Source organism: Monopterus albus, unplaced genomic scaffold (assembly GCF_001952655.1).
Source record: "Monopterus albus unplaced genomic scaffold, M_albus_1.0 scaffold5.1, whole genome shotgun sequence".
Lineage (NCBI taxonomy): Eukaryota > Metazoa > Chordata > Actinopteri > Synbranchiformes > Synbranchidae > Monopterus > Monopterus albus.
Window position 1 is genome coordinate 1,825,271 of NW_018127885.1, and position 20,091 is coordinate 1,845,361.

Sequence of the window (20,091 nt, forward strand, 5' to 3'; positions counted from 1 at the left end):
CATTACAAAGTTCTCCTCTGTTTTCAAAGTGGCCTCTAATAATGATGTAGTTTGTTAGACGAGTTTATTTTCAGGAACTTTGGCTTTTTTAGTGGGATAATAGAAATCATTCAAAAGGGACTACTTTTTGTGCATTAGCATAAACACACACACACACACACACACACACACTATAGGGAAACACACATATAGCATGTGTAACAGCTTGGAAAATTGATGTAAATCTTTCATAGAAATCATCAGTGTTCTTCCACAAAAACATTATTATGGCAAAAATTATGCATCTATCAAATACATGTCAGACAGTCTCCTGTGGGATGTTGGCAGGAAACAGCTTCTTAAAGCAAGCTCAGTGGGAACCGTATCAGGGTGCAGATCTTACTTGCAGTTCAAATACAAACTTCAAATAATTCATTTATCATTCAGTTATCATATATCCTGATTTTGTGTTCCTCCATATGCTTCCTGAACACATTCATTTAGAACTCTTTAAGTTGCAAGGGAAAGAAGAGCTAAATTATAGAAATATTCTACTTTTCAACCCAACAGGAGCAGGGGTGTGTGTTTGCGCGTGAGCATCTGCGTCTGTGTGTGCGTGTGTGGGTGGGTGTTTGGGTGTTTTTGTTTGTCTGTACGTGTGTCATATTACGGAGCAGAGTGGTAGAGGTATGGCAGCTGCCTGCAGAAAAGTCTGAGCTGCCTGCATCTAGGAGAAGCTTTCATCCTCCTACCTGCCCACCAAAGAGGGGAGAAATACTGAACACACACCCTCTTTTTATCACACACATACACAAGCCAAGGTGTAGGCCAGAGATGCCAACAATCAACAGAAATCTCACTACAAGCTTGGTCTTCTATATTGTTTTCCATAGTTAAAATGTCAACTCCAGCTTCTGTCTTATCTCTCTCGAGTACTGGAGAGATTGCAAGGGAGAAATGACAGACAGAATTTAAAAGTAGAAAGTTATTTCCTACTCAGGGCTTTGAGTGAGTTTGCATTAGCAAAATAGTTTAAAGGATATAAACAGAGAAAAAGAAAGACTAGAGAAAAAAATGGTTATATATTAAGGAAGGTGTGCGATCAGGAGTACTTGGAACCCATGTACACATAATATTAGCAATACTATTACCATTAGTTTTCCTTCCCCACTGAGTTTGTAAGACATGCTTCCTGATAAATGTGCCATTTCAAAGCCCAAGTTGAAATAGCTACAGAAAATATTAGACAACTTTTTCTACAGGCTGAGTGCAATAATTGTCCTTGACTAGTATATTAACATTGACAGGTACATTTTGATGAATGTCCCATTAAAATTATGATCAAGTACTTTACATTGCCTCTTCAAGTATTTTAGACTGTCTCTGACAAAAGTGGAGGTGGAGAATGTTTTGGTGTGAGGCAGTCAAAACCCACAGTGATGGCTGTACAGTAAATGAGTTGTTACATGGCATCAGCTGTTGTTGCTCTCATTGTTGTCAGTCAGCTTCTTTCATGGTGAAATGCATTCAGTCCTCACACTGTAATTATGCAGGCAAGAGTGGGAGCAATAAATCTGATAATGCGCACACACACACACACACACACATGCAAAGGGTGTTTTCATTCCTTGTGGGGATTTTACGATAACTTACATTCATTTCCTGGTCTTATTCTAACCTTATCCAGAACCACTACTTGTCTAACATCTAACCCTTACCCTAACCTTAAACCATGTCGTCACCCTAAAATCCAGTAATTTACATGGTGGGGACCAGCCTCTGATCCCCATGAGGAAGGCTGAGTCCTCAGAATGTGAGTGTGCAAACAGCTCCCCACAGTGTAAGTAATACCAAGGGCACACACACACAAATACTAAGGGGCATAAACTCATGGACGTGCAGAGAATTGTTGGAACAGAGATCAGATTAGAGAAGCTTTTCTGATCTGTGGCATGAGAAGCCTGGGCTCATGTATCAACCAGCCATCTAAGCTGGCATATTCTTATACAACGTGGGGCAAGCACACACACACACACACACACGAAAAAAAGTTTACAGGGTGATGAAAGGGAGGGAGAGGCTAGAGAACAGTGGGGTACAGTCTCCTAACAATTCCATATCCCTTTTAGTCATGGCCTGGCTTTGGCTATGAAATGGATATGACTTTGAGCCCTTGTTACCAGTGTCCCCAAACTCCATGAATGGTTTACTTTGCTGTCTATATTGTATCGTAACACTTGCTGAAGTATTTCACTGTGCAGCACCTGACAGCTTTGTGATTTGTTGTGTTGCATGTGGACTGACTGGAGTCCTGATTCCATCATCTCTTCTCTCTCCTTTCCTCTCCTCTCCTCTCCAAGCAGGACTGATGTCCAGATGGTGTGCCCCTCCATGTGTGCTTCGCTTCTGCTCTCCCTGACCATTTCATGGGCCACAAACCGACTCAAGGATCTACGGCAGCTTGACTCAAACCCACCCCGAGCTGTACATCTCATCTTTAGCCCCTCACCCCTGACCTTCACCCTCAGCCCCGCATCTCCCCCAGTTTCACTCCCTGTCAAGCCTCTCTTCACGTTTTGACAATCCTGAGCCCAACATGGTGGTCCATGTTTCTGTTTTAGTCTTGGTCATGATGTGTCGGGGTGTCTTGCTCTCTGTCGGAGACCCACCTCAGTCCCGCCGGGAGATTCGTATTGAGGGTGACCTGGTGCTTGGCGGCCTGTTCCCCATTCATGAAAAAGGTGTTGGGTTAGAAGAGTGTGGCCGTGTGAATGAGGACAGAGGGATTCAGAGGCTGGAGGCCATGCTGTTTGCCATAGACAGCATCAATATGGACAACACTTTGCTGCCTGGGGTCTCTCTCGGAGTCCACATCCTGGACACCTGCTCCAGAGATACCTATGCACTGGAGCAGGTGTGTGAGCATGGCCACTAGATATAAACTCTGCGCGTTTCCAATCAGAAATGATTTCAGAGAGTATTAAAATATACTGTCCCGTCAAATGATTACTTTTCTCAGCTAAGCTTTCACTGCCTTTAAGACATGTTCACATCATGTGTATAAAGTGTAATGTTATACGTCTATGTAAAACAAGATAACTTCAGCTTATATTTACACAAGATATTTTTTACTTTAACACTTAAATATGACTAATGTAAACATGCTTGCCCAAGATACATAAATGGTCATTTCCCAAATTGCAGCAAACTACTTTGACAGCTAGTTGTGTGTTCTTTAAATAGTAATTCTAGCTGTTCTTTTCACTAATGGCATTTCTGGTCCATTTTGTCTACGTATACATATGACAGTGACGAAAAAGTAATCAGATCATTAACAAATGTCAGATGAGAAAGATATTTTCCTACAGCATTTGTTGGAGAGTGCTCATTCGTTTCTTCATTTACCTGTGAATGTTGATCCAAATATTTAGATACCACACAGCTCAGATACAGTTTGTTTAATTTGCTCTTTGTTCCTTTGTGCTGCTGGGCTACTTAAAGTAAAAAGTGCAATGTCTCCTTTTTAAATTGAGTAAAATTATATATGGTCTCATTAAAAGGTAATATTCAGGTAAGGTACAGTAAATGAACCTTGAAATTCTACTTTATCTGCTCCAGGTAAAGGATTTTGCCTGTAATGATAACAGCAAATGCTTGATGAAAAATAGAAATTGAAGCTATTTAGGACGAGGGAAATGAGCCAGATATAAATAAAAGAGAAAGCACTTTCCCCTCAGGGATTAGTATCTTCAAAAAAAAACAAAAAAAAAAACCCCACAATTGTATTTTACTGCTGAGCTACTTAGGGATGATGCATCTTGTGATTTTATGTAGTGAGCGCTTTACTCGGTTGTATAAACCCTGAATTCTTGACATTAGGGTTCCCTAAACAGGTGTTGGCTCACTGACTGTCAATATGAAAACATTTGCCATTTTCACTTTACTGAAAGCATTTCAGAGCCCTTAGTGTAAAGGAAGGAGCTTTTATGGCCCCTTAAAAAAAAATTTTTTTAAATGATCAATCTGTTATATTTATGTAAAATATTCCTTGCAAAGAGCGTAATTCAAAGGCTAAGAAGGAAAATATGGTGCACAGTATTGATTACTGATATAAAATATCTATGTGTTTGTGTTGTTCGTAGGCACTGGAGTTTGTAAGAGCTTCCCTTACCAAGGTGGACGACACTGAGTTCATCTGTCCGGACGGATCTTACGCTCTGCAGGACGACAGCCCACTCGCAATCGCTGGAGTTATAGGAGGGTCCTTCAGCAGTGTCTCCATACAGGTAAGACCTGCAATATACAACATGATGGTAGTGGAATATTTCTATTTCACCGTCATCATCTACTTTTAACTTCTTTGAAAGCCTCTTCTCTCTTATTTTCTCATCTCTGTACAAGTTCCATGACCATGTGTGTAACAGCTGACTTCCAGTGACATGCTAGTGCTAGTGTGGCTGCATATGTGTGTTATTGTTTCTTAGAATGAAGTTCCATTGGTGTGTGCACGTTTCCCCAGCTCTTGTAGCTCTTGTCACAGAACTGGATAATTTGCATAGTTTAGCATAAAACCTCCTTCTGCCTTACTCCTCTGTGACTGCACAAAAGCCTCCTCCGATCAGTCCTTAAATGCCTAATCTCTGCACCCGTCTCTGTCTTCTCTTTCTCACCCTCTCTTCATCTCTCTCTTCCATTTAATATATTTTTTCAGTGTCTTAAAGCTCTGCTCTCTTCTGTCTCATCACTGCCTACTTCTTTTTTTCAGTGTGTGCTGACCTCAGCCCCTTCTTCTCCTCCTCTGTCTTCCTAGGGGCAGCCATTGTGAACACGTCTGCTCTGTCTCCTGTCCTTCATCACACATAATTCTCTCGTTTTCTTGAAGCTCGTTTTACCTGTCTTTTCATGCTGCAGCGCTGTTTGCAGGACTCTAACTGTGCTCTGCCTTCTGATCTCTTGCCAGTGAAGCTGATCCAGCTACAGTGCTCATTCATACCTCTATATTTGACCACTCTGTCATTTTAAAATGATGTAATTTGGGAATTATTTAATGTTTGACCATGCACAACTGAACTCCAATGCTGTAAAGACGTTCACTTAGCAGGCGTCAATGTTCCCATCCATTCGTACATGTGTGTTTACATGTGAATGTGTCTGTGTGTGTGACTTGCATTGCAAGCAGAAAAATCACAGCATCTCTCCAATGCACCAGTTTTTTCCTCCTTCCCCTTGATTTTTTCTCTACTCTCAAATTCAGCTCGTACAGTACATCTCCCTTCCTTCTCTCTTACATGAAGGGAGCAGCATTCACTAACAGAGTAAACTCGTCCCTACAGACAGGCCTCATAGCCACTGTAGCCATGCCCACTGTTCAGTGGTAGGTAATGGAGAAATGCAGATACATTTTGTAGCATGACCTTCCCTGACATTTAAGCCAACTGCCATCTTAAAAGGAGAAAAATCTGTCTGAAGTACTATAAGCAGCCTTCCACACCGGTGTGCGTGGGTGCATATGTGTCAGTGCAGGTGTTTATGAATGTGAATGTGCTCTTTAATCTTTTACATTATTAGACTAATGAGATTCTGACATGTTGTCATAACAGTTCATCAACTGAGCTATGAATGAAATATAGAAAAGCCCAGAGTGATCTGTATAAAAGAATTAACCTGAGCCAAGAACTGAATGGCTGTGTGGTTTGTGTGTGCACTTTTACACATATGTTCATGTACATATTTTTTTCTTTTTTCTTTTTCTACATATTTATAGTATGTGTAACAATTATATATCTCCTGTATGTGTGAGCATCTGTGGCTAAAGTTTTTTTTTAAGTCTCCCTTTATCCCACTGGACCATTTTAACTAGAAACACCCTACAAACCAAAACACAGTTTTATTTATTTATTTATTAGCTTGTTTGTTTATTGGGTGGAATATCTAGTAGTGATACAATATTTTTATCACCAATTCAAAAGTGTCATTAGTGGCATGGGGTAGATTTGAACTCTGAGCATCTGTGATGTTTTTATGGTTGTTTCTTTTACGTAACACAAGGATTGGCACATCAGTTGTAGTAGCAGCTGGTATGGACATACCAGAGGAAAGGGTTAATTTTAGTAATTACGGTGTGGCTCTTATAAAATCTTAATTTTTCACCACACTGTGCTGTGTTATCCCATGTAGATGATCTGTGTTTGTTCCATTTTCTCACTTCTTCTGAGCATCCTCCAGTGTCCTGCTCTCTGCATGTACTCGTGCGCTTCTTTCAAATGGCCCATGACATTACCTGCCCAGTCATTGGCCCTGTACCTGCCACCTCTCTAAACATTTGCACTGTAAACAGTACACTATTCCACACAGTACATCTGACGTACCTACTTTCAAAGTGTGTATGCCACAGCTGTAACTGGTCAACGCTTCCTTAAAGAAAAGACTTTTTATGTGACATTATTCAAATGAGTCAGATTCAATACATTAAGACTCAAGAGACATCAAATTTTTTTTACCCTATCATTTCACATCTCCATGTATTGAAGAATACAGGCTAAAAAAAAGAGTTATCAATCAATCAATCAACCTTAAGTTCCTCCATATTCATTAAAAAGTTGTGATAGTTTAATTCTGGAATTATTGTGCCTGATTAGCATCACATTTTTTGTATCTCTGCCCTCAGGTTGCCAATCTTCTCAGGCTCTTCCAGATTCCTCAGATAAGCTATGCGTCAACGACTGCCAAGCTCAGTGATAAGACTCGCTATGATTACTTCGCCCGCACAGTGCCCCCTGACTTCTACCAGGCCAAAGCCATGGCCGAGATCCTCCGGTTCTTCAACTGGACATATGTGTCAACTGTGGCATCTGAGGGTGACTATGGTGAAACCGGAATAGAGGCCTTCGAACAAGAGGCACGCATGAGAAACATCTGTATTGCCACTTCAGAGAAGGTAGTGCGATGAACTAAACAGAAAATGTATTTATTTTCGTGGTCCAATCTGCATGAATATAAGCAGCCACTGCTCAAAGCCAAGAAACCAGAACTTTAATCTGCAGTGTCACACTGATGTATGGCCTGAAGCTGCACCAGCTACAATGAACCAGGCACTAAATTTGTGAGCTTATACAAGTTTGTCTTCATGTCTTATCTTGTCTTACACACAAATGGGGTTTATATTACACTGTTATCAGTTGTGAACCAGAAAATGAAAGTTTATCTCCAAGAACTCATTCTGGGTACTTTCACAGTCAAATTTTTCATCTCATTTGCTATAGAGCTGCGTTTTGGTTCCTATGATACTGTACTACAAAATTTTTTTTGTTTTTTTTCCTAATGATGTTACTAAATTATTACAAATAGACACCATAAACATTTTTTTGGAGGAGCAGTTATAGTGTCTGTAATTACATCATCTTAATGTTAATACATTAATGTTCTCTTTTTGTCTAGGTGGGGCGTTCTAACGCTAAAAAGTCTTATGAAGCTGTGATCCGTCAGCTCCTTCAGAAGCCAAATGCCCGTGTGGCCGTCCTCTTCCTGCGCAGCGACGATGCCAGAGAGCTGCTGGCAGCTGCTGCCAGGCTCAACACCTCCTTCATCTGGGTGGCCAGTGATGGCTGGGGTGCACAGGAAAGCATTGTCAAGGGAAACGAGGTCACCGCTGAAGGAGCCATCACACTTGAGCTGGCAGCCAATCCCTTGCCAGAATTCAACCATTACTTCCTCTCCCTGAACCCAGTCAAAAACCTTCGAAATCCCTGGTACAGAGAATTCTGGGAACAGCGGTTCCAGTGCTCTTTAGGTGGTGGAGGAGCAGGAAAAAGTGGAGGTAATGGATTTGGAGAGAAACCTCTCCCGCTGTGTGACAAGGACTTGTCAATGGACAAGAGTAACTTTGAACCAGAGTCAAAGATCATGTTTGTGGTGAATGCGGTGTACGCTATGGCTCATGCCCTTCATAATATGCAACGGAGCCTGTGCTTCAACACCACCAAGTTGTGTGACAGCATGAAGGCCTTGGATGGACGCAGGCTCTACAGGGATTATATCCTTAATGTGAGCTTCACAGGTAAGAGAGCTAGAGCATGGTGGAGAAAGTGCAGAGTCCGAGATAAGGTGTTCAAGGTGGATGAAGAGTGAAAAGAAATTAATGTTGAAGACAAAGTTGGGGAGGAAAGGAGATAGCAGAAAGCAGCATGTACCTATTTAACAGTCCTGTCACAACACTGAGATGTTGTCCTTCTCCTCAGCCAATGCACCCAAGCCACAGTACACAAAACATACTGGGACAAATCCATTTAATTGCTATGTATTGTCAGAGTCTGTCATTGACACCTACTGCTCAAGGGTAATTGATATGACTCCACAAAGTTGCATTGAGGAAAGACAGTTTCAGTTAATCCGTTACCATATTCTTCTGTCTTGCACTAATGAGATTGTGTGTGTTATAATAGCTCCTGTAGTAGGCTGCCTGTCTGTCTGTCTGTCTGTCAGTCTCTGCAGAGTTGGGAGAGAAGAGACAGAAGATTGGCTTGACTGACAGATGGTGTACAAAGGAAGCTTTATAAATACACTGCTGTGTCTCGGAGACTGACACAGGTTTAGAGGTGTTTATTCCTCCGCCAACCGTGACCAGGAGCAGACATCAAAACAACCAGACAAATAGCACTAACACGGCAGCTTTGCCACAGGACACTGGGGAAAGAGAGCAGGAGGGATTGATGGAGGACAAAAGACTAGCAACACACATATATGTGTGTATGGGGGTGGGGGGCTTACAGATAAGTCTGACAGGCAGACTAAAATGAGAAAAGAGAGTTTGGGGTAAGGTAAAAGGGAGTATGATAGAAAAAGAAATAGGAAGGGAAGAAGAGAAAGAACGAGTGAGCACTGAGGCATCGCCAGAGTGGGACAGCGTGCATCAGCAGAAGAAGAGGATTCTCTTTGAAATTCCCCATCTTCATTTCTGCTACAAATCAAAGGACTTGGAGCATTTCTGTCTGAGAGGAAAGTGACAGAAAGAAGGAAAGCGCGAGAATCTGTGTGTGTAAGATAGAAAAGGGGAAAGAGACAAAATAGTCAAGGCGATTGCAGCTGCAGCCTTCAGTTGGCACAGATGATAACCACTCCCTTATAGGGTACATACAGAAGGGGACAGAGTAGAAAAGCAGATTCACGCATAGAAAGTTTTAAAATTCTGTGGTGAAAGTTAGAGAGGATCCTGCTGTGACTTCCCTACATCTTTATGTCTGATCATCTTTCTCACTTACATTCCCCACTCCCACTCTCCCTGCTTTCTTTTCACTACTGATGTATGTCTATGAGACTCGTGTCTTTATTTTGCACTAGGAAAAGCATAACAGCATGTACAAGAATCTTAATTTCTTTAGAACTCTGTGTCAGTGACGATGGTGAAAGCATGGCAAACATCGGTATTGGTAAAAAAAAAAAAAAAACATTCAAAGAATCTGTGTTGATGATGAGGCTGTCGAAGGTGAAGGTACAGTTAAATTGGGAACTGTGGCAGTACAGTTTGTTTTGGGTTGCTGGCAAATCCTGAATGACTCACTGGTGTTCATATACATCTTTTGACCTCCTGTAAGGAAGGAAGAAGCTGAGGTGAGTTGGGGTTGAATGTGGAGTATAAATACTGCAGCATCACCCTCCGCAGTGCTCTCAGTCTGAACTGTAGTAGACGGAAAACCAGCGTTGTTCTGCACGCTCTCTCTCACCTATCTCCTTCTGCTAGACACACATCCATGTCCATTTTACACTCTTTAAAATGCAACAAAGTTTGATCTCACTTATATCTCTGTGCTAAATACATTAAATGACTATACCCTGTTGTCAACTTTACATTCACAACGCAGCAGACTGTCTTTAACTGCGATAGGGCTGCTTTGTTGTGTGTTACTGACAGCGTCTGTGGTGCACTAAGGCAGTACAGTATGTTGTGCTGTTAGGAGAGTGTTTTCATATGCCACTCTCTTCATCTAGTCTCATCTCACTAGTTGCTATGGTAATGAAGCCGACACTATTGCCAATTGTTGGAGTGATCTGGTAGATCATGGGAACTGCTCCCTACAGACAAGAAACAGACACAGGGACACATTTGTGCATTTTACGACAAGCACAAAACCCACACGTACGTATGCATAAGGGACACATACAATACACAAACATGTGCAAAACAATTACCATTTTTATAGAGGCAGATTGAGATGTTTGTTTTTTTACCATCATGAAATTGCAGACACCCCCCAACCCACACACTTCTCAAAGCCATCATTCAACTTCCACCCTCCCACCTCCCCAATCTGCAGCAAACGGATCATCACTATATACGCACATGCACCCAGTCTTCTGTTCAAATAGTGATAATAGATGTGATATTCCCTCTTCTCTGCGCTTGTGTGTGTATGTGTGTGTGATATGTCTGTGTTAGCAGAGGCGGTGTGCCTTCAGGGCCATATTGAGCAGAGAGCTTACTGCAACGTTTAGATGCCAAGGAAAAGCATGCTCCTTCTCTTTCTCATTCGCTCTTGCGCTGTCTCTCTGCCTTTATGTCTCTCTTTCTCTCATTCTATCATTCTGTATTTCTCTGTCTCCTTTCTCTTTCTCACCTAGAAAGTATCCTCCTCTCTCAACACTCAAAAACAGCACATCCTACTCAGACTTCACAAGGTTGCTCTCCTGCTTCCACCGCCTCTCCGCGTCGGTCTGTTCTTCTACTCCTTCACTTTGTTCATCCCTCCTTCCATCCTTCTCCGTTTCACTATTGATTCCTCTCTCTAAAGGCTTTCCTCTGTCCACCTGTATCTCTGCTGTCGTCACATCAGTTTCTTGCTTTTCTCTGTTGCTATCTCCTCTCTTTTTCTCGTATTCTTCTCCCTCATCTCCCCTGTCACTTCCTCACTTCCTCTGCCCTTATCTTGCCTCTCAGCTCATCCTCCCTCGAAACACCTCCCTGCTGTTTCTTTCTTTTGTTTCCTCTATCGCACCACCTTTCTTTCAGTCAAGCCTCAACTCTCTTCTGCTGCACCTTTCCTCCTACACATTTCTCTCCCTTGTTCTAGACTTGCTTCTGTCCACTCTGTCTGTCCTCTCTTCCCCTGTGGCCCGTTACTCCGTGGCCCAGGCAGCGCCTTCGTCTCTGGGGAGTAAATCTGTAGGGAGAATAAATATAGCTAGTACAATCTGTCTGTGTGTGGGTCTGTGGCATATGAGTGCATCCCTGTGTCCATATCTGTATATGCTCAGGGATGTGTGTGTGTCCCCTCACACTCTCTGGGGTACAGATGCATAAGGTCATCCACCCTCTGATGGAAGAAAAGATGGACAAGAAATGCTGGTCACACAATTAGTAGCGTGGAGTGGCTGTAAATTTATATTTTACCTGACATTGGTGCGCCTTTATGCATCAGTTTTGATGCGCAACTTACACTGTTAAGCTTAAATCTGAATTAAATTGAGGATTCAGGTGAATCGATGCTTGGAAATATAATTCTCTATTCCCTAGCCCACAGCTAGTCAACAGCCAGCGTTTGAATTTTTAGTCACACGTTCACATAAAGAAAAGATTCCCCCTCTCCCTATGAGTATGCATGCCTCTCCCTGTCTCCACTTTCAGATTACTTATTCCACCAAGACCCTTTGCCTCTCCTCTCTCTCCCTTCCTTTAATACCCACAATCCCCCTTGGGCTTTGCTTTAGCACGACATTGCCGAGAACATAATTAATTTCTCAGCTTCTGAATGAAAAGTCTGTTTTCGCCCTGCTTCTAATTAAGCTAGAATAATAAGGTATTTCTCAAGTTAGTAGGAATGCTTTAGTGTCTCACAAAAATTAGTATAAAACTATTTTATACTGCAGTTTGTCTCACCTAACTTTATTAGCTTCTTGTTGTACTTTTATTTTTTTATATTTGGTGACAGCAGTTTGATTAATTGCAGACACAAAGTTGAAGAGCAGATTTTGGCTAAATCTCTCAGATAAACAACTGTATTTTCCCACTTAATTTGCACAAAGGACACTTTATTTCACTGGGTCTAAACGGGTCAATTTATCAATTGCCTAACTCCATGATCCACTGTATCCAGTGTATGTCAGTTATACAACATTGTTGGTCTCAGCTGGACTGGAGTGGGTCTGCAGGAAAAGACAGAATCATCATTCATTGTTGTTTTGTTTGAGGTTTTAGTTATATCACAGTATGTGTGTTAAAATTCAAAGCCCACCAGCTGCTGTTAGGAAGCAGTCACCACATTCAAGTCTTCAAATGATTGAATTGGTCCAGAACATGATTCATCAAAATTACATCACACAGAAATGCATTATAAAAATGCAGCTGAGGGACAAACTTCCTTTCACCTGCTCTATCCCCATTTCTTTGGTGTGCTTCCATTGAAATTTGACTTCATCTGACACAATCAGTCGTACATTTTTCATTTTGCTCAATACTTTGTTTTTTGACCAATTATCTTATAAAGTTGACATCCCCATCAGCTTCAGACGTGCTTTGTACTGAGTACTAATCAACAAATATTAATATATTAAAATCTACACTAGAATTATGGCAAAAACAAAACAAAAAAATATGATAAACATTATGCCTGCTTAGTATGTTAGCATTGTCACTGTGAGCATGATAGCATGTTAATGATAGCATTTAGCACAAGTAGAGTCTCAAATAATTGCTTGCATGGCTGTAGACTTTTAGTTGTGTTTAGCCCAAACAAAAATCCTTTGGCCACTAGAACTCAGAGCTTACCAGACTTTTAAATTTGGCCCTGGACAGTGTTAAGGCTAGAGAGTGGTATTCATTAGTCAAGGACAAGGCTTACCTGTCTCAGCTCTCTGCTGGCACCTGAGGAGTCTTGGTGGCCTTCGTCAGCTCTAACTTCCACCCTCATGCACTTTCCTGATAAGCTGCTTTGTCACATCAGCAAGGTCACTGATGTTGGTTATAGAGAAGAATCACCAGTCTTTTGAGGCTATTGCACTCTGAATGTGATATATTAGAGAGAAGTCAAGGACAATACAGCACCCTCAAATGAGCTGTAGGCTAATATCTCTTTAGTCTGTATTACATGTAATTACCACATATATCTAATTAGGCTTCAGCACACACATTTGAGGTCTAATAAGGTGCAGTTACGATAATTAGCTAGTGCCAGAGTGTTTCTGTGAGTGCGTGTGGGTGTCTAAGAGGGGGAGACCTGGCTTGTCATGTAGCTCAGTGTTATTAGTGGACTTTATTATCTGCCAACTTGCAGTATAATGTATTCATATCGCTTCTTTGCCAAAGATATTATCAGCACCTTCTTATTGAAATCATTTTCATTTAGCTGCCACTGAAACATTTAGCCCCAAAATCCAAAGACAGTTTGACACTTAGAATTTCCTGTGACAGAGAGAGAGAGAAAAAGTGAAAGAGAGAGAGAAGAAAGATAGAGGATTGTGCTGTCTCTGTGATTTATGGATTTCATAAACCCTAACCCCCTCTGCTACCATCTGACACACCATTCTTCTCTGAACACACTGAGCTTTCACAACAATAGCACAGCTTTAGCCCTTGTCAGTGTTGCATGCTCATACACACATTCACATTCATGTGCGTGCACACACACACACACACACACACACACGCACCATCAATAACACCAGGGTCAGAGCTTTGGTTCTGTCAGCACAGCCTCCCACAGTGCTCAGAGCAATACCTTAACCATCACACTATGAAGTAAAACCTAATGGAGCTTCCACACATGCATGTGCACATGCATCCTCACACACATTTCAACCCAACAGTTTGGTGGCAGTTTGTATTCTGATTCATTCCACTGATTCCAAACTGTATGTTTGAAGAAGGAATTTGGCCCATGATTTCTTTAGTTACCCAGTGACATAGAGATGCTGTATGCTGTGCACTAAAAACTGAGAGCCTTGTTATACATTGAAGAGTGATGCTTTATAAACTCAGAGTACGCTTCACTTTCCCCAGCCAGATCATCATTTGACAGGGGAGGCAGAAGCCTATAACACACAGGCCTGTGCAGCGTGTCAGCAGCACAGGGCTGATTGCTCCACTGTAAGGACAGAAGTGGCACTGTAGGAGTGACACGCACTTTATCCTTGTCAAAACGACCAACTGTCAGCACTGTCAGGTTCAACACTGCCTGTGACGCATCAAGAAGTTAATTTTTCCAAGTCCATAGGCACTTGTTTCTTTTGATTTTTTTTTTTTTCATGGTTTCAGCATTGTGCCAATTTTACAATCTCGTCTGTTCCCACATCCTCGGGGTAGATGGTAATCCTTTCATAACAACTTGTATACAAACCAATTTGGCAGTTTCAGCAGTGTACCACCCTCACATAAGAGACCCAGAAGATAATTCTGTCAGTGTGTGGGTAGCCATAGTGCCGCCCAGGGATTCAGTGCTCAGTCTTCATGCCTATATGATTTTATGGGCAGTTTGTTAATGATGCATTTGGTAATAAACCCTGTCAGACTGGAATTTAGAACAGCATTTCCATCTCTGCTGTATGTAACCTTAGGCAAGGATGGGAGGCCACTGATACACATCGACATGACAAAGCATGCCAGGAGCAAATACTTTTGTAACTGGCTTCAGCAATGAAAGCACTATTGCAATGCCATTCACTGTCTTGTCTGGACCCCTAAGGCTTTTAACAGATCAGGGCCTATTGTCTTTGTCCTCACTGCTGCTTTTAAGAGGCATCAGTAAGATATCAATGGGTTGATTGTTGTGATTGTGTAGCTTTAATCTCCTTTTCCCACTCATCACTTTCACTTTATTTCTTTGTCTCTTCTCACACACTCCAGCCCCTTTCTCACCTCCAGGCAGTGAGACAGTAGTGAAGTTTGATTCCCAGGGGGACGGTGTGGGCCGATATAACATCTTCAACTACCAGCATTCTGGTGACCGTTACGGTTACATGCCAGTAGGTGAATGGGCAGAGATTCTGAGCCTGAACAGCGATCTGTTTCGCTGGCCAAAAGAAGCGGTGCCCACCTCACAGTGCAGCGACCCCTGTGAACGAAATGAGATGAAGAAAATGCAGGCCGGTAAGATATCTGAATCTCAACAATGTTGTTTTTTGTCATGGCGACATACCATATAAAGCAGCAATGCCCTTTGAGAAATCTCACTCAGATTGTCATAATCTGCTGTTCTTATTCCTGTTTCCAAGGTGAGTACTGCTGCTGGATCTGTACAGCCTGTGAGCCCCATGAATACCTAGCTGATGAGTTCACTTGCTCACCATGTGCTCCTGGCCAGTGGCCCACTGACGACCTCACATCCTGTTATGACCTTCCTGAAGACTATATTATGTGGGAAGATGCCTGGGCCATTGGTCCAATTACCATTGCCTGTATAGGGTGAGTGATAAATGGTTGTCAATATGATGCCAGTTTCTGACTGTTCTTGAGAGATATAAGTGTATAGATGTTGGGATGGCAGTAGTAAATTGATCCCCCCATCCCAAACAGTGGTTGCCCAATCATAGATTAACAACCATAAAGGTAGGTCAGTCATGGTTTAGATTTTTCCACATGCTGCAAAGGATCTCGTAAGACCAATACTCTGCATTTAAAACGTTTGGAGGGCGGCACTGGAGGGGAGCCTTTACAAAACCAACACAGAATGCAAAGTGCAGCGAATGAATTAAATAGTATGTTTATTCGCTCAAATATAACCTGCAATTGTAAGCATGTCCAGCTAACAAGCTTACTACTTACAGTAACAGAGCTTAGCAATCATATTTTCAAGACCCAAAACCACACAACTATACATTACTTTGTGGCATACACATTCACTGCACATGGAATCTGGTCCTGAATACTGGTAGGGCTTTGGGTAATATTAACAGCTGTGTCCTGCTTTTTATTAGATTTTGGGGATGATTACAACCGCAGTCAACGTTAGTCGAAATACTATTACGTTTGTTACAATGGTTGCTATTCATCCCAAAATCCTTCTCTCTTTACGTGTGCTTATCTACACCTAAATATAGATGATGATATGGGTCTAAATTGATATTAGAATATTTTCTGATTATTTTCATATATTTTGTTATATATAGCCCAGCCCTACTAATCCAGCTTATAAGAACCTATTGAATCTGTGACTTCATGAAGCTGCTTGTCTGTCTGGCTGCCCCCAGGTTCATGTGCACAGGCCTGGTGTTCTGGGTATTTATCCGACACAACAACACACCGCTGGTGAAAGCTTCAGGCAGGGAGCTATGTTACTTCCTCCTCTCAGGAGTCTTCATGTCCTACGCCATGACTTTCCTCTTCTTGGCCAAACCCTCTCCTGCCATCTGTGCCCTGCGGCGCCTAGGCCTCGGTACATCGTTTGCTGTCTGCTACTCTGCCCTCCTCACCAAAACCAACAGGATTGCCAGGATTTTCAATGGTGTGAAGGATGGAGCAGGAGCAGTGAGGCCACGCTTCATTAGCCCGTCCTCTCAGGTGAGTGATTACAGCATCATGTCCATCCGTCTGCATCAGTCAGATGGATGAATGGACAGATGGGGAATAACTTTACCTTCCTCTCTTTCTTTCTTTTTAGGTGTTTATTTGTCTGAGTCTAATCTCTGTCCAGTTGGTGATGGTGTCGGTGTGGTTGCTGCTGGAGGTTCCTGGGACGCGACGCTTCACATTGCCAGAGCGACGGCAGACTGTCATCCTCAAGTGTAATGTACGCGACTCCAGCATGCTGTTGTCACTGGGATATGACGTGCTCCTGGTCATCCTGTGTACTGTGTAAGTGTGTCATATCAGGTTCAATTTATCATAATTTACATAAAAGGTTCCAACTAAAGTGCAAGTGACACCAAGATCAAAAAGTGACTGATGGTATAATACTTCTGTTTCACAGGCAGATGCCAATTTGCTGGTGGTATGCCACTGATTTTTGAGCCACATGTCCTAAGGCTTTAAGATTTACTGTATGTTCGCCATACTGGGCTTTTTGTTCACTAGGTTTTGATACTATGTGTGTGCTCATCAATTATGTTATCTCAAATTCAAAACATTCTAATTATTTTTTGTTTACTTCATACCTTTGTGTTTTTATAGCAACATTTGTTTTGGTAGACATGGCGTCATCTGTCTCATCAAAAATATGACTGTCTACCTCCAGGTATGCCTTCAAGACCAGGAAGTGCCCTGAGAACTTCAACGAGGCTAAGTTCATTGGATTCACCATGTACACCACCTGTATAATTTGGCTGGCTTTTCTTCCCATCTTTTATGTGACATCAACTGACTACAGGGTATTTTTAACGCAGACAAACACAAACAAGCACAAACAAGCACAAATATTTGTTTCTTTTAGGATGACACCAACTCAACTAAACATATTAAACTCTAATCCTAAAAGAAAAAGGTTGATATTGCTTATTTGTTGTTGAGAATTAAATCAGAAGATTAATATTCTCATGTCTTTATTTGTACACTGTATCTTTATTTTAAAATAAATGAACGAATATACGAACAACAATAAACTGATTTCAGAGGGGTATGTATCAGACTTTTCTTGGGCAGTTTGTGCTACGCTAGCTGACTGCCGGCTGTAGTTTTATATTTAGCATACAGATGTAAGAGCAATATCAATATTCTCATCTAACTCTCTGCAAGAAAGCAAACACAGTACTTTATGTCTATTTTCCAAAATGTCAAACTACACTCTTATCCACAAAATCTAAGGATCGACTGTGTGAGAACCTGCTTTTGTCCCCAAATGGGAGAGGAGTCCCTATAATGTAACTGTGTGAGGTTTTTTTGTTTGCTTGTTTGTTTGCCCCTGCAATGCGATTGATACAAGTCACACACATCACAAAATAGTGACTACACCGATACACTGGCAACTTAAACAATTTCTAATCCTGTTGGCAAATGCCCCAGTTCTGCAGTACTGAGATGTCAAACAGACAGGCACTGTCAAACTGCTGACACATGTCCACATTTAATAGCAAAGGGGGATGAGTGTTCACCTGATCCATACAAATCTTCAGCACACACACACACACACACACACACACATTGCACTGTATCAAAGGGCGTAAGAGAAGAGTGCTGATGCTGTTTGAGCCCCGTGAAAAGCAACTCACTTTCTCACTACTGCCTCTTTCTGTCTCTCTCTCTCTCTTTCTCAAATAAGCATTTCTCTGGCCATGTAATATGACTTTAAGATTAGTCAGGTGGAGGCATAACATCACCAAGATGCACAACCACCCACTCACACACATGAGTATAGGTACACAGAGGAGATGTTGAAGGGTTGATTACTAATATGCTACTCGGCACAGCACTCCGATTTCACAGTGACTTGCATTATACACCTCAGCAACCATCTCTAACACTTCTCAGCCACACAAAGTTAGACACAATGAGTACGGCAATAGAAAGGTACGCGTACTGCATACACCTGCAGATCAAGAATCAACAAAGGATAAGACTGTATTTAGCACAGATAATAGAGTTAAAGCAACCACTGAGATCCCATTAAGTTTGGGATCTGTAGTCTCTGTTGATTAAGTCATTTATTGATCCTCCTGTAATTGTCGTCCTCTGGACTGTTGCAGAGTAACATAGTGTGACATTAAAGAGTTATACTCTCCATTTACAGGCCTCACTGGCTTGTGTACATATAGAGATTAGATGATTACTTTTAGCATTTTTATGCTCCATTTATTGACTGTTTATCAAATGTTTTGTAAAGTTCTGTGCAATGCTCACTCCATTATTACAGATTAATATCACCAAATTAGCTCTTAACAGCAATTACCCTAAACTACATTAGCATAGGATTTATTCATCAAAGTCTGCCTGCTAATTACTGTCTCCCCTCTCCTTGTTTCCTCTCCAGGTTCAGACCACTACCATGTGTATCTCTGTCAGCCTGAGTGGCTTTGTTGTCCTGGGCTGTATGTTTGCTCCCAAGGTCCATATCATCCTGTTCCAGCCTCAGAAGAATGTGGCCAGTCACAGGCTTAATCTAAATCGCTTCAGTGTCAGCGGGGCTGCCACCACATACGCATCTCACGGTACATTACAATACAGTTACCTCATTTTTAAAGACACGGGGGTTTAAAGCAGCACTCTCTTGTTCTTTTATTATGTCTCTGTCAAATAGGTGTCTTCAGGATTTGAACACAGTGCTGCATGTTAGCCATAAGAAATACAATTTTTTTTATATTCTGCTCTTCTGAAATATCTGATAATAGTATGACTAGAGCCAGGAGTGTCATCAAATATGGACCAGTGTTACTCCTACAAAAGGTGTTACCTTTAATAAATGAGTGGTAAGTTCATTTTTGACTTTAACAAATGGCACCCTGATGGTAGAGCGATAGCAATGTGCAGTGAGACACCAAGGAAAGAACACTGATTGGAATTTTCAACTAATATACTTCGTCTTTTGTGACCACAAAAAAAGAATATTAATTGTATGTGCATAATTAATTCCACTGTCAACTAATACAAAAGCACAGCATCCAGTTGCCTTCACAAAAAAAATCACTAGAGGGTTAGATGCAGTTCCAGGCATGTTTGTTTGATACTATATTTACTACCATTCACATTTTACTGCAGCTGAAATAGATTCTTGGTCTTATTAGTATCACTTCCGTCCATCAAACACACTCTGAAAGGCAGCCCTGCTTTTGCCATTCATTACTATTGGATTGTTGCATTGAATCACTGAGTCATTTTTATCATTTATGTGGCAAAGCCCTTTCAGCCCTAGTATAGACCTCCATCACTGTTGATTGGTATATTTGTGACCTTTTTAGAACAGGATTTCAGATGATCTTGCACTGTAGTTTTAAATGTAATGGTAATAAAACGATTATTGCTTTATTGTCATCCATTTTGGCAGCAAATATCCAAAATAATGTCCTAGAATGCTTGAGTTATGCCTTAATTACCTTCTTTCTTCCTTCTTATTCCATGTCTTTCCCAGCTGTCAGTGCCCACTATGTCCCAACTGTCTGCAATGGGAGAGAAATTGTCGACTCCACTACTTCTTCTCTGTGACCACATCCGGCCCACTCTCTAAATCTGCCCCTGTGACTGTTAGCCACTTGGTGAACATA

The 20,091-nt window shown here is 41.6% G+C and overlaps 1 protein-coding gene across 5 annotated transcripts in view; it reads left to right on the forward strand.

Annotated features, from left to right (window-relative positions):
- The window catches only part of grm3 (glutamate receptor, metabotropic 3), a 33,322-nt gene extending 13,238 nt beyond the window's left edge, over positions 1 to 20,084 (forward strand). For 4 of the 5 annotated variants that reach the window (XM_020612632.1, XM_020612623.1, XM_020612649.1 and 1 more), the window contains 11 exons: positions 2,343 to 2,893; positions 4,122 to 4,265; positions 6,647 to 6,916; positions 7,417 to 8,035; positions 14,810 to 15,052; positions 15,178 to 15,367; positions 16,153 to 16,462; positions 16,563 to 16,756; positions 17,136 to 17,268; positions 18,864 to 19,041; positions 19,959 to 20,084. In XM_020612632.1, the coding sequence (XP_020468288.1) occupies positions 2,576 to 2,893; positions 4,122 to 4,265; positions 6,647 to 6,916; positions 7,417 to 8,035; positions 14,810 to 15,052; positions 15,178 to 15,367; positions 16,153 to 16,462; positions 16,563 to 16,756; positions 17,136 to 17,268; positions 18,864 to 19,041; positions 19,959 to 20,032 (2,673 nt within the window). In that variant the 5' untranslated portion in view covers positions 2,343 to 2,575 and the 3' untranslated portion in view covers positions 20,033 to 20,084. Of the gene's footprint in view, positions 1 to 2,339; positions 2,894 to 4,121; positions 4,266 to 6,646; positions 6,917 to 7,416; positions 8,036 to 14,809; positions 15,053 to 15,177; positions 15,368 to 16,152; positions 16,463 to 16,562; positions 16,757 to 17,135; positions 17,269 to 18,863; positions 19,042 to 19,958 lie in introns of all 5 variants that reach the window. The other variant, XM_020612656.1, reaches the window with a different exon arrangement.
- The last annotated feature ends 7 nt before the right edge of the window (positions 20,085 to 20,091 follow it).